We start from the raw sequence: 13292 nt of genomic DNA, 5'->3' as shown, positions 1-13292 counted from the left end.
GTCTCGCACCGTTCAGCACTCAGTGCCCTTAGCAAGTAGCGTGACCATTACCATTTATCATCCAAACCAGAGCACTTAGCAGCGTGGGATTAATTGGGAAGTTAATTATGGGTGTGAAATGAGTTAATTGTTAGGCTGCAGCAACAGGCATGAGGGAACGGGACGGGGCTCCACGGTCCCCCTACTAGAAATGGGAGGCCCGAGACCCGCGGCTGGCTCCCGCCGTCTCTCCCCGGCCCACCCCGCCGGGCACATCGTTCCCCGCCTCCACTCAGCTGCAGGCGGCTCCCTTGCCCACGGGAGCATTTGCCTCGTCCTCCAGGATTTAGCCTCGAGGTCCCCTGGCCTCCAGAACCGGAAGGCCGCCTGCGGCCTTGTTCCTTTCTGCGCCTCCCCCCCGCCCCGGTCCCCTTCGCACACTGGCCCGCCTGCTAGAGCTTTCCATATGGGCCGAGTTACGGCGTTCTGTTTACTTGGCTCTGTTTGCTCTGGAAGTAGCCAGGTCACGTGTGCTCGTCTGCGTGTGTGTGTTCAGGTCACAGCGTCTTGGGCCTGGGTTTACCCCTCTGGCAACCTTGCTTCTTTACGTTTCCTCCCCCTCCACTCAGCACCAAAAGAGACGTGTCCTGACAGATTTAGACAGAGCGGGCAGCTGCTGTATCAAGAGTGAGCAGGAAAATGGCTTTCCGAGTCAGCTTTAAAATAACTTACAGGTCTTCCTGGTTTTACGTGCTGCCCTTACGCTGTGTAAATTCATTCGGCTTCCTTCCTAGTTGTGATTTTTTTTTTCTCCTTAGAGAGCTGAGATGGGGGTGGCTGCTTATGTGTGGCACACGGCTGTACATTTCGTATCACGGAGCTAGGCGGAGTAAGGAAAGGGGGCATGTGCACGTGGCCTGGGCGTGTTCTTTTCTATCCAGGGTGGATGCAAGTAGGCTTTTTGCAGAGGACGGTGCGTTCCTTCCCCCTGCTGGAAGGTTGTATTACTGCGCCCAGGCCCTTCTTTCTTTTTGAAACCCTTTGCTCTCTTTCAGAATGAGGTCAATGCCATCAAATGGGACCCTTCTGGGATGTTGCTAGCATCCTGCTCTGATGACATGACATTAAAGGTAAAGCATTCTAAAAGGCTGAGCCGTTTGACCCCAGACGACCCCCTGTACTCAGTGCTGGTCTTAACATTCACTGCTCCCCCGGCTGCATATTCTGTTCTGAGCGCTGTTCCCGCTTGGCAAATGGCAAGTCGCTGTCCTGCAGTGACCTCCTGCTTCATCCTGCCCTTCCTGCGGCCTTTCTCATGGGCGCCCCCTAGTGTTCAGCCGGCCCCTCTGCTGGCCAGTCTGCCAGCTGCCCACCCCGCTGGGCGTGAGCTTCCCAGAGGCGGGAACCTAAGGAACGCTCCCAGCAGGGATGGTGGAGAACCTCCCCCGGTGGGAGAAGCAGCCGTTGCTCACCTTGTCCCCAATGTGTTCTCTAGATCTGGAGTATGAAGCAGGATACGTGTGTTCATGACCTTCAAGCTCACAGCAAAGAAATATATACCATAAAGTGGAGTCCCACCGGGCCAGCCACCAGCAACCCCAACTCCAACATCATGCTAGCAAGGTAAAGGGGAGACAGCCCTCAGCCCGGTCTCGGTTCCTAAAAGTAGCCGTGCTCACTGTGGCTGAGCCAGCAACATGGCCGGGAAACGTTATTCATATCCAGAGAGCCCAGAAAATGTTGCCAAGTTGTCTTCCAAATGTGCTTACACCCTTCCAAAGAACGGAGAGGCGGCTGATTTTGAAAGGGCCCCGAGACATAAATTATCACGTGACGGCTAACTTGAGGTAAGGACGGTCTTAACCATGAGGCTGGTGAGAGGAATCAATACATGTCCGGGCCCCCGGCGCTTTGCTTTCCTGATGGAGAAAGGAAACAATTCAGCTTGGACCTCGGGCTTGGTGTACTTGGTTCAACTTGGAGCTGCAGGTGGTGACAATGCTGAATGGTGGTAAAGTCTCCCCAGCCGCAGCCAGATCTGACCTAACCGTTTATACAGTGAACGCCCCCCTTCCGCCAGGACACCAGCATTGGAGGCAGAGGAGTGGCCAGTCAGTCAGATGCCAGAATTGGGAAGAGTGGTTGTAAGTCACCACAGTGGCCTCCGCAGAACTACGTCACTTAGGCTGCGGTCAGCAGACTTGTCCCCGCGCTCATTGGACCCCATGCACGATATAATGTTCCAATCCCAATACGATATTTTAACACGAACCTTTAGAAAAACGAACTAAAGAGATTCTGAATTTCCGGATTACTTAGGGGTCCGGAGACCGTGATCCAACAGAGCGTGGGTGAGTGTTTAGCTGTTTGGCCTGGGAAAGACCAGGCTTGCAAGGAATGTTTCCCTGCCAGGAAGCACGAGTGGGTTGGTTCTGTATAGGTGCAGAGAACAGGGTTGTAGGGAGAAGTGGCCGGTGGCATGGCCCTCCTATAAATGAGGGAGAGCCCTCCGTCTTTGTTGTGTAGCTGTGGGGTGGGCGGCCTCGCCCGGCAGCAAGGACTCTTGTCACTGAGAGGACCGACCCCAGGCCACCTCTTAGAAAACACTGGACGGAAGTCCCACATCGGCTGAAAGGCCGATCCAGAAAGACACGAAGGCTGTTACTTTCTTATTTCAAGTAACTGTCGTGAAATCCACTTAAATGTCTAGGGTACAGGTTTTCTTTATAACGTGGAAGGTGCTTTGTATCACGTGGCACCCGTTACGAGCGTAAGCGATCGTTCTACTTAACGAGCATAGAGGGACATGCTGCTGCCTGGAAGCCCCTGCAGAGAGAAGGAGCGCCGGGTGAAGCATCTTTGTGCTGTGTACTCTTCTTTCAAATTTGGAAATTACTGAAATTTGCAGCTCCCAGGAGTGCGATTGTGTATTTGGATGCAATTATATTTTAATTCTGTACTCGCTTGGTTTGGTATTTCCCCAAATACGGCTCTCAGCACTGTTTTAGTTGGCAACGATAGATGTTGTGTTGGTAAGTTGGGGGAGCACTTTAGAAAATGTAGTGAATACAAAAGTACGTATCATTCATATCTTAGAAAAGCACACAGACAAATGAGTGTGGACGTCAGTTTGTTTCCCTCGTAACAGCACCCAAAAAAAGGAGAAGATTTGTTTTACGACCGTGGCTTTGTTTTCAGTGTATCTGGTTCATGGTTTAGAAGAGGAAGAGTGTACCCGCTTGTTGTCTCGAAACGTAAGAGCCAGGAAGGGAGAGCAGCGCCTGCTGTCCGTGCCGCGTCTTAGGGAAACAGTCGGGACCCCGCGTGTGTTGTGGTGACGTTTTCTCTCCCGTCTTTCCAGTGCTTCGTTCGACTCTACAGTTCGACTGTGGGACGTGGAGCGGGGTGTTTGCATCCACACACTCACCAAACACCAGGAACCAGTCTATAGTGTAGCTTTTAGCCCCGACGGGAAGCACTTGGCCAGCGGCTCCTTTGACAAGTGTGTGCACATCTGGAACACTCAGGTAATTCCCTGATTCCCACTGCCCACTCCTCTCCAGAGGGAGCACCCCCACAGTCGTGTTTTCGGTGGCCCACGCCCAGAACGGCAACCAGGGAATGAGTGTGTGCTCAGGAATGCCTCACCTCAGACGCGGAGCCGTGACACAAACCCCAGCTCCCCGGGTGGACCCCAGACCCGGTGCCATCTGCCCTGTGTTCCGTGGGGGCGGTCGGTCTTCCCCGCCAGGGATGCCCATCGACTCGTTGCTTTTTCTGAGTCCTTGGCGGGTAAGCCTTCCACCTGCCACTTCCTTCTCTTGGGCGTGAGGAGTCACCTTGGAAGATCGTACCCCAGTCATCTTCCCACCCGAGACGCTGCCCTGTGGGTACTGAGGTCTAGGTCAGAAGTGGCATTCCATCCGAGCTTTCCAGGGGGAACGGCCGTCCGGGGGGAGGCCAGCCCTGACCGCCTCTGCTCCACACCAGCTCCTGTAGCTTCTTCAGGGAACAAAATCAAGGACCGTGGGGAATATCCGTTGGCTGTTGTCACGGCATTTTGATTTTTTGAAGGGAGGTGTTTTATGTTTGGGTAGCAGCAGGAATGTCCCTGTTGGTTGTGCTGTCACAGAAGTAAAAGGAGACGGTGTTTGGGTATACTGGGCTCTTGTGTCTCCTGCTAATGGAAGAGGGAAATGTGCTATGGGAGGGATCACTGCAGACAGCCAGCAATCCATCCTGTGTGGCCTCAGGATGGATGAAATGGCCTCTCCTCTCCTGGTTTTCTGGGGGGTTTTTTTTTGTTTGTTTCGTTTTGTCTTTTGTATTTTTTGGCCGCCCTGTGCAGCACGTGGGATCTTAGTTCCCCGACCAGGGATTGAACTCGTGCCCCCTGCAGTGGAAGCGCGGAGTCCTAACCACTGGACCGCCAGGGAAATCCCTCCCCTCCTGTTTGTTCCCACGCTCCTTCCCGATTCCTTTAGGCCTGGGTGGCATTTGGATGGATGTACTTTCTCAAGCCCGCTCCCCCTTGTGGCTGGTGCAGGGGGGCGGTGCGGGAGCCACGTTAGCTGGCGGGGCGGGGCGTTGGGGCCCGAGGGTGGTCCACTGAGACCTCAGGCTTCCCAGGAGCCGCCTCACGTGCTCATGTCTTCTCCGCGAGTAAGAGGCGACGGCGGCCCTTACGTGGAGCCAGCCTGGTGCCGAGCCCAGCTTCAGAGCCCCAGATGGGCCACCTGGAAAACAGACATTAGCGTGTAGCCGTCTGTTCATGGAGCTCTCGCTGGAAATAGTGATGGATGGATTTCTGAAATGACATCATCAGTTAGATAACTCCTGCTGTCAGCAAGTCATTAAATCATTTTACCCCTTTACTTACTTTTTTTTATAAGTCACAGAACTCTTTGAGACATGTCGAGGGTCTCTTTAATCTTCAGTGCGATGGACGCCTTCTCTAAATATAAACACACGCGAGATCTTGTTGACGTGCCCCTTCCCCGGCTGCCTCAGTCCCCCTGCCACCCTCGGTCGCTGGCCCCCGGGAATGACCCCTGGGAGGCGTGACCTCGGCTGCAACATGTTTAGGTCGACTCCGCGGGCTGCCGTAGGTCAGCTGTGCCCCCCGTGGCAGCAGGTCTGAGAGGCGCGTTACGGCCACTGAAAACTCCGTTAGTTTCTATGTTTGAACGTTTCTGTGCTGACACCCTGGGGGTCCACGTCGGCGCTCTGCATTGCGAGTGACGGTGGCTTTGCTTTGCAGAGCGGAAGTCTCGTCCACAGCTACCGAGGCACCGGCGGCATCTTCGAGGTGTGCTGGAACGCCCGAGGGGACAAAGTGGGCGCCAGTGCGTCGGACGGCTCCGTAAGCAGCACCCGTAGTTTCCGGGGGGGCGGAGGGCTCGGCGGTGGAGACGCGAAAAGTCAGACCCCTGATACCCGCGGGGGCTTCCGGCGCTGTGGTGGCCTCCGAGCTCCGTGGCCAGTGTGTTGGTGAAGGAAACTGCTGGGCCTCTGGGAGCAGCCGTCTCTCTGACTTCCTGAATGACGTTTTCTCGGTGAAATTGGTGGTCCGCAGCCGGGGTGATTCTGCCCCCTGGAGGACATCTGCAGCGTCTGGAGGCGTTTTGGGTGCCACCGCTCTGGTCGGGGGGCTACTGGCATCTGGTGGGCGCAGGCCAGGGCTGCTGCTCAGACCTCCTGCAGGGCACAGGACGCCCACAGGAGAGACGTGACCGGCCCCAAGGAGCGCAGGTGCCGAGGCTGAGAAACTTGGTCCTGCCTTGGCTCCCAGCCTGCTGGGCCCTCTGCTGATAAAGGCCCGACTTTGCATTCCACGGGTCTCCGGGGTCCCGGTGGCCCTCTGCTGATCCCCTAAGATGTCTAGCTTCTGGATTCACGCCTGCACTTGGAACTGCCATGAGCTGTAGGGCAGGTGGCAGTGGGCTGGCTGGCCAGATGTCAGCCCGGCCCCCGATGTGTGCTCAGGCGTGCTTTGCCCTCTGCCCCGCCGTGTCGGTGTCTGGTCTGTGACACCCGCCCATGGCTGTGGCCACCCCATTAGTTCCCAGCATAGCCCTTGACCTGGCTGTTCCCCTCTGTCCTGTTTGCCTGGGGTTGGTTGGTCAGGTGCTCAGACGTTAGCCTGTCGTTAGAGATGCTCTGAACCCTCTCTACTGTGTACCAATAAAACTTTGTCAGAAGTGGGTAACAGGCTGGATTTGGTCCACGGGCCGTTTGCCATCCTCTGCTCTAAAGGCGTCTTGTGTCGTGTCTCGAGATAACAGGAACTTTCTCTCTCCTTCCAGGTGTGTGTCTTAGATCTGCGAAAGTAAACACGAAGTATTTTAGAAACAAGAAGAGAATTCTAACGGACCAGCAGTGAATGTGTGGGGTTGTAGCACTATTCAAACACGATTCTGTCAGCTCCAAAACTGTATGAACTTGACCTTAGAGTGTACTTTGAAATCAACTCATCCCTGGCCACAGGAGTCTCTATTTTTTTGTAATCTTTATCAAGAAGTTTAAAACAAAAACATACACACAGTCATATCAAAGGGGGAAAAGAATGGTTTCCACCTGGAACATTCAGCCTGGGAAGCACGAAGCCACCAGCTAGACGGTGCACGGTTTGGTTTCCATCCAGAACAGGCTCTGATGGCTGAGAGGAAAAGAAAAAAAAAAAAACTGTGCCAAAAAGAAAAAGAAAAAAAATGCTGTGATAAACCAAAAGGGGGGTGGGGAACTCCTCACGTGGTGGGTTTTTTTTTTTTTCTTCCTAAAAATTTGGACACTACAGTTACTCTCACCAGGATGTTCAAAGACCAGTTTGTACGGATGACACGGGCAGCTTTGTAATCCCAACACTTTCTATTTTCTAGACTCTTTGTCACGTGGTTTTTCTATGGGCTGGAATCCTGTCGTCTGGGGGCCTTGGGTCTGAGGTGGAAACTGTTTTGGGTTTGTTGCTTCTTTGCTGATGTCGCCTGCCCCCTCCACCTCCTTCCTTCCTTCCTTCCTTCCTTCGTGGTCTCGGTTGGCATCACGCCCTCACAGAGTCTCTGACAGGCGGGGCTTTCTCGCCCTCCCCTCCCCTCCCCCCTCCCCCTCGCGCACTCTCTCCGCCCCTTCCTCATAGTTGCTTCCCGTCTTAGGTCTCAAGGGCACTTTTGGCGCATAATAAGTGCTTTATGTAAGAAGGCAGGGCAGGGGGACTTTTTACAGGAGGAAGAAAAAAATAAGTGACTTATAAGAGAAAGAACCCAGAGTATTTTTGGAGAGAAAAAAATATTTTTATGTTAAAACAATTTTAAAATCCTAAAATGGCCATCAGACATAGAGAGCTTTGTGTGATTCATATTTAAAAAAAAAATAAAGTTTAGGAAGACACAGGCAGGGTCTGAGGTAGCTTTTTCCCTTCACTTTCAGCCTGTCGAGAGGCAGTGAGGAATCTGTGTGGGAAGGGGCCAGCTCTGGGGTCGGCGTTGGGACTGTTCTACAGCAGAGAGGAAACTCCGAGCCCTTCCAGCTCGAAGACGACCTTGGCGTGTTTCAGGGTGTGTTGACCACATGGTAGGCAGCAGGAGAGACCTGGAGAAGCGTGCCTTTGGACCCAAGAAGTGTTCCCAGGACCAGCGGCGTGAAAGGGGCCGTCACAGCCGTCCACTGGGCAGGATGCCGCCTGGCATCGTTCGGGCCGCGGGGCCACTTGTGGTCCCCCCACCAAGAGCACCTCGGCTGGTCCTTGCACAGCTGACGGGACGGGCTCCAGGATCTCACTGGGTCTAATATCGACAAAAACGAACAGGGAGAGAGGTTTTCGGTCCTGAAGGTGAATTCCGTAGGTAGAGTGTCACTAATAATTTCTGTCCCCTTCATAGTTTCTTCCTCTTGCAACAGAGGAGGAGAAAGGTTTTCTTTTTGTAATAATGAATCTTTTTACTGTTTTTAAAAAATTAAACGTGGCTTTGTGTTCCTAGAGGAGTTTTCCTTTCATTGGATCAGGTGACCTTTGTACTTTTGTTGTCGTAACCCGACGCTGACCCATCTTTTAAATTAGCAGCGGGGAAGCAGCGGAAGACAGGGCCTCTGGGTTCGTCCGTCTTCCTGCAGCCACAGGCTGGGATGGGGCAGGGGGCCGGGCCCGGGGGGCTGGCGGCAGGCAGGGTGCAGCCGTGTGTGTGTGTTCCAGCAACAAGGCCCGGTGTCACTTAGAGGGTGCTGTCTGTCCGTGGAGTCAAAAGCTAACGGGCAGAGCAGACCAGGCCCTCCTGCAAGCCTCGGGTTGTCCCGGGACCAGCCCCGCGAGCCAGAGTGCGTTCATCTTCCTCGGATCATTTATGGGCCTCCGTGGATCTGCGAGTTACTCGAGCCCCGTCTGCAGGAGACCAACACGTGCCCTGGTTATGTGGGAGCGGAGCGTTTCACTTGGGACCTGTTGCCTAAACGCTTGGCCTTTAAGAAGATCAAAGTCCTCCAGGGTCTCCACTGCCGTCTGTGAAGATGGCAGATGTCCCCGGGCGCACTGGTAACGCCCTGCCACCAAGAAGGTACTAGGTTTGGGGTGCAGCTCGGGGGGGTCTAGACGAACACCATCTGGACCCCCTCACCCAATGGAAATGTGTCACGTCTGCAGGCATCCGCTGTCCAGGGTCAGGACACAGTTTGCGTTTGACGAGCCAAAGCCTGCTGGCGGGTGAAGACGGTCGGTTCGCGACACGATGCTCACCGGACGGTCGGCACCCAGGGTCTCCAAGCGCCGACTTTAGCCTCTTGGTAAATCTGAACCAGTTGGGACTTGCCGGGTTGGAGCCGAGGGCCGTGAGGCCGCTGACACGGGGCTCGATCCCGGCCCTGGCAGTGACCTGAGGCTAAGGAAGGCAGACCGTCCACGTTCCTGGCGTCCTCGGCCGGCCACTGGGAGGGAGCCTCCCAGGGGCCCCAGGGAGGCAAGATGAGGAGGCAGCCAGCGCCCCTGGAAACGCGTCCCCACTCTCAGCAGGACGGCAGCCGTGCCCTGAGCCGCAGACGCTGCTTACCAGCTGCACCGTGCCAGCCAGCGCTCAGCGGTCGCCTCCCTGTCATCGGTGCCCCGTGGCTCGTGTTAGCGTTGGGCGTCGTGTACAGCTTCTAACACCTGGAAGTAAAAGCCTCAGTCTCGGTGACCAAATGGGACCTCGATTCTGAAAGCAGGAGTAACACAACGACTCTCCCCGGGATTTTCGGTTGGGTTTGCGGTGACTGAGAACTCATTCTGCGCACACCTGGGAAAGGGATGCTGCCCCACGGGGCACGTCTGGCCCCACGTGACACCCAGAACGTGACGTTCGTTTTGTCTTTCTAAAAATAGATCTTGGAGCCAAGTGAAGTGCACTTTGTCAAACGTAAGGGTCTGCTTTTGTTCCTTGTTGTTTTCCCTTTTAACCTCTGTTCCACCTTTTTCTTTTTTAATGGTGTTTCTTGTCAAACGCAGAACCATTCCTCCCGCCGCTCACTGAGGTGAATTCTGGCTTCTGCGGATTTTATTGTCTGTGTCAGACGTGCAGCCAGATGTGCTTCTGTCCGCGTTTTCCAGATTCTGTTCCATCCACACGGCCCCCGTCTCGTGCTCCCCCCCGCCCCTCACCCTCACGCGCTCCCAGAAAGAGAATCACCTTGTGCGTCGTAGCTCATTTGTTTCAAGAGAGAATCAACAGATCATATTCAGTGTCTTGAATAAATTGCTCTATTTTGATAGAGAACTTGGTGGGTGTCTTTCTTCGTCTTGGTCGGCACCTCTGGGGCCCACGCTGACACCCCTGAGTGTAGACGGAGCTCTGCGTTTTCTCCAGGAATAAACGGGAGGGCCGCTTTCGGGGTCGCGATGGCAGGAGGGTCAGCTGCCCCGTTACGATAGAAAGGGAGCATGCTTTTTCGTACGTTTCCTTTGTGTTACTGTGTTTCAGGCTGGCTGTTGTAGAAAGTCAAAGCGGATGAATTTTCTCCTGTCAAGTGGGGTTGGTTTGCTGGGAGTTGGAGTTCAAGGATGAGCTTTGAGTAGTCAGCAGAACCTAAGGTGGTAGGATACTGGTGAGCGGACACTGGGCACGATGCGGACAGACATCTGGAAACGTTGACCGGAGTCTGCTCTGTGTCAGCCGCGGCCAGGTGTTTCCACTGACGCCACTTTCGTCAGTGAACGGATGTGACGTAGTTGTCCCCGTGGTAGCCAGACGCAACGAGACGAGACGGGCTGCGTTTGGCTGTACACATGGATCACAAAAGAAGGTCGTGGTGTCGTTTCCTCTAATCGCAGCTCGATCCTGGGCTGGAACAGAGCCAGGGGCTGGCCCACCCCTTCCTCCCTCTGCCCCAGTGTTGTCTGGGGTTCAGCCTTGCCTGGTTTTGTTTTTCTCTTTTTTAAGTCTTGCCAAGTTGACCAAGCGTATTCCCACGTGGTGGATTTGGGGTGAAGCTCTGAGCACCCCAAGCCCTGCTGCTAAAGCCACGGGGAGGCCCCGGGGAGACCTTTGTAGCAAACACAGTGGGCTTGCACAGCGCGGGGCAGAGCTTCCCGGGATAGATGCGTGTGGGACGCGGGCTCTGGTGGCTTCAGCAACGATGCTGGTGGCATATTCATAGCTTCGAAGGGGTTTCTGTGTGCTGTGAAGGAAACTGGGTTGAGTCCAGATTGTCCAGCTTTCATCCTCAGATGCATGGAACCCATTGCCGCAGTGATTCTAAAAATGTTTGTCCGTCGAGGCTCCCACTTTATTTCGGGAACCCAAGCTTCCCCTCACTGCACAGAGACCTTTTTTTTTTTTTTTTCCCGGCTGCCCACATGTGGGTGCTGTTCCTAAGGTCCTTGAGGTGCTCCTTATATTCACGGAAAGGTTTCTGTGCACCTGTGGGTGCTGGTGGCGGTCACTGTTGGTGGAAGCCTGCAGATCACTTGGTGAGATGCATGAAAAGGGCTGGGAGAGGGTGGGAAGCAGATAACGTACCCTTACAAAAAGACGCAGAAGTGGGTGGAATGTTGTTTTTCTTTTTTTTCCAGTCTGGCTCCTTTTTCTCCCAAGTGTCTTCATCCATTTGCAAGGTAAGCAAAGGAAGACGCAGCTCCACCTGGAGGACCACGTGGGGGTCGCGGGGAGGGGGACCCGTGATGGGGGAGGGCTTGGGGAGCCTCGGGGTGGGGGGAGGGTGGGGGGCGGTACCCATGGTGGAAGGAAGCAGGGACTGTTACAGTGTTACCTTCTCCTGAAACTTGAAGTGAAATCCTCTGGGGGATGGGGGACTCCAATTAGGAATATACTTACCCTAGAGCAAAGTTCTTGAGAGAAACGGCCACCAGAAAACACAACTGTAAACCTCGAAGAGGGTATCTTTGGAATAGGGGGAATAAGTAGACTCATTTAAACGTTTCTGAAGGTGTGGTAAATAAACTGGCCAATAAATTGAAATCAAACAGAAGCCGCCTGATAGGAGCAGGCTTCTCTTTGCACCCAAGCTACACTCCCAGCTACACCTGTCACGTGCAAACTCCTGGCTCTGGGTCCCAGTTCCCTCCCCTTTTCCAGAACCTTCCCATCTCCCATCACCATCGGTTCCTCTCCCCTAGATCTTTCCACTTATCGTCCCAGCTACCATCTACAAAACAGTAACATAGCAGCCCCCTGCGGCAGCCAGCCTTACACGGAAGTTGCTGAAAGCCAGGCGTGGTCTGTCGTGATCTGCTGTGCTCGCTTGTTATTCCCGGGAGTGACCGATAGCATCTCTGTCCCCAGTGCCCAGGTGTAGCTTAGGGCGTGGCACGTAGCCACGGGAAGGTATCCACTCACCGGCTCACTCTGCCTCCATCCCAATCGAAACCACCCTGCCAGCTGTGACGCTGACACCCCATCTGCTGAGAGAGGTCCCTTTAACCAGATAGTCACAGCAGCCTGAGTTCTCACGTGCAAGCTCTGAACCTGACTGTGGCTAATGTAAAGCCAACAGAATGGGTGAGGATGACATTGAACACCTCGGGGGGAGCCTCTGGAGAACCAGGCTTGGGGGCCGTGTTCGACCGCAGGATTGGGCCCATACACGTAACACCGGGTGCAGACGCGGCGCTGGGAGCTGCCCACACCTTGGTACTGGACACTGGGCTGGCCCCTGAAAGCACACCCCGGATGCCTTCCGAAGCAGACACACCAGCTGCCGACCCCTTTCCAGCAGTGCTTCTGCACGGCCCATGGCCTTGGGCACCCGCTTCCAGCTTAGACTTGGGACACGAATCTGATTTTCTGCCAGGCCCATGCTTTGCTCTAGCTGCGAGGGAGCCTGGGAGAGTGAGCAGCTGGCAGCTTTGCTCTAGAGTGGGGTTGAGGCTGTGCCTCATTCAGCATGGGGAGTCCTCAGAGGACGGGCTTCTGATGCTGCGGGCAGATGGAATGTCGATGCAGAGATTAAGAACGCAGATGACACCCGGGAAGTTCAAACTCCTTCACACCTGCTGGACGCTTTGGGTCAAGGTGGCTGGGACGTCGGTCCATCTTGAGGAGCACGCAGCCCTGGGTACCACGGTCACAGTCATAGGATGCCCTGAATCCATCTGCGGCCATGTGACTCCAAAAACGCAAATCCAGAAGCATCCTGGACAGCTTTTCTAGAGCAGGATGGAGTCGAGTCTTGATATAAACGAGGGTCACGTGGCAGAGCTGACTGCAGTGCCCTGAGGAAATGGTGCCTCGCCTTTCGAGAGACTTACCTAGGTGGCTTGCGTCTCCAGGGAATAGTACACACAGGATCTTTGCCCCCAGATATATATGCACATGTGTATGTTCAGTATCTATAGTATACAGATTTTATGAACAGCCGACCGTCTGCACTGCCCATCCCCCGGCCAGCGGCTCCCGCGGATGCGGAAGACCCCCCACGGGTGTGGACCAGGGCCTCTGGATTTCGAAATCGTGCGGGTCCTAGAACAGATCTCTCATGGATATCAAAGGACGACTCTCTATATAATTATATATGTATACTTTATATATGTAATCTATATTTCAGCTGATGGAAAGATGGAAACGTAGGCAATGATCTGAGCATAAGTCAGGTCCCAAGGATTCCTTAGACTCAATCATTGCTCAACACAACGTGGGGACCGAGGGCTAACTTGCCGGTCCAAGCCTGTCCTCCGCTGCCCCCTAGTGGTGGATAAGGAGCTTGCTGTGCAGCTGCTCTTCGGTGCTCCGTCGGTCCTGCTGCCTCTTCTCGTGGCCTTTTGGCATCATCACTATCTGACTCAAGAGCATTCTCTGGAGGTGCTGTTCAGACAGAATCCAAGGCAGGCTGGGAGC

The 13292-nt window shown here is 54.5% G+C and overlaps 1 protein-coding gene across 18 annotated transcripts in view; it reads left to right on the top strand.

Moving 5' to 3' along the window:
* LOC101330847 (transducin beta like 1 X-linked) overlaps positions 1–7954 on the top strand; it is a 225313-nt gene extending 217359 nt beyond the window's left edge. For 13 of the 18 annotated variants that reach the window (XM_073799717.1, XM_073799715.1, XM_073799716.1 and 10 more), the window contains 6 exons: positions 1035–1109; positions 1475–1602; positions 1761–1826; positions 3341–3506; positions 5240–5341; positions 6285–7954. In XM_073799717.1, the coding sequence (XP_073655818.1) occupies positions 1035–1109; positions 1475–1602; positions 1761–1826; positions 3341–3506; positions 5240–5341; positions 6285–6311 (564 nt within the window). In that variant the 3' untranslated portion in view covers positions 6312–7954. Of the gene's footprint in view, positions 1–1034; positions 1110–1474; positions 1603–1760; positions 1827–3177; positions 3234–3340; positions 3507–5239; positions 5342–6284 lie in introns of those variants that run through there. The other 5 variants (XM_033850225.2, XM_073799726.1, XR_012329444.1 and 2 more) reach the window with 4 other exon arrangements.
* Positions 7955–13292: the final 5338 nt, after the last annotated feature.

Source organism: Tursiops truncatus, chromosome Y, assembly GCF_011762595.2.
Source record: "Tursiops truncatus isolate mTurTru1 chromosome Y, mTurTru1.mat.Y, whole genome shotgun sequence".
NCBI lineage: Eukaryota > Metazoa > Chordata > Mammalia > Artiodactyla > Delphinidae > Tursiops > Tursiops truncatus.
This window is presented reverse-complemented; position numbering and strand designations above follow the sequence as displayed.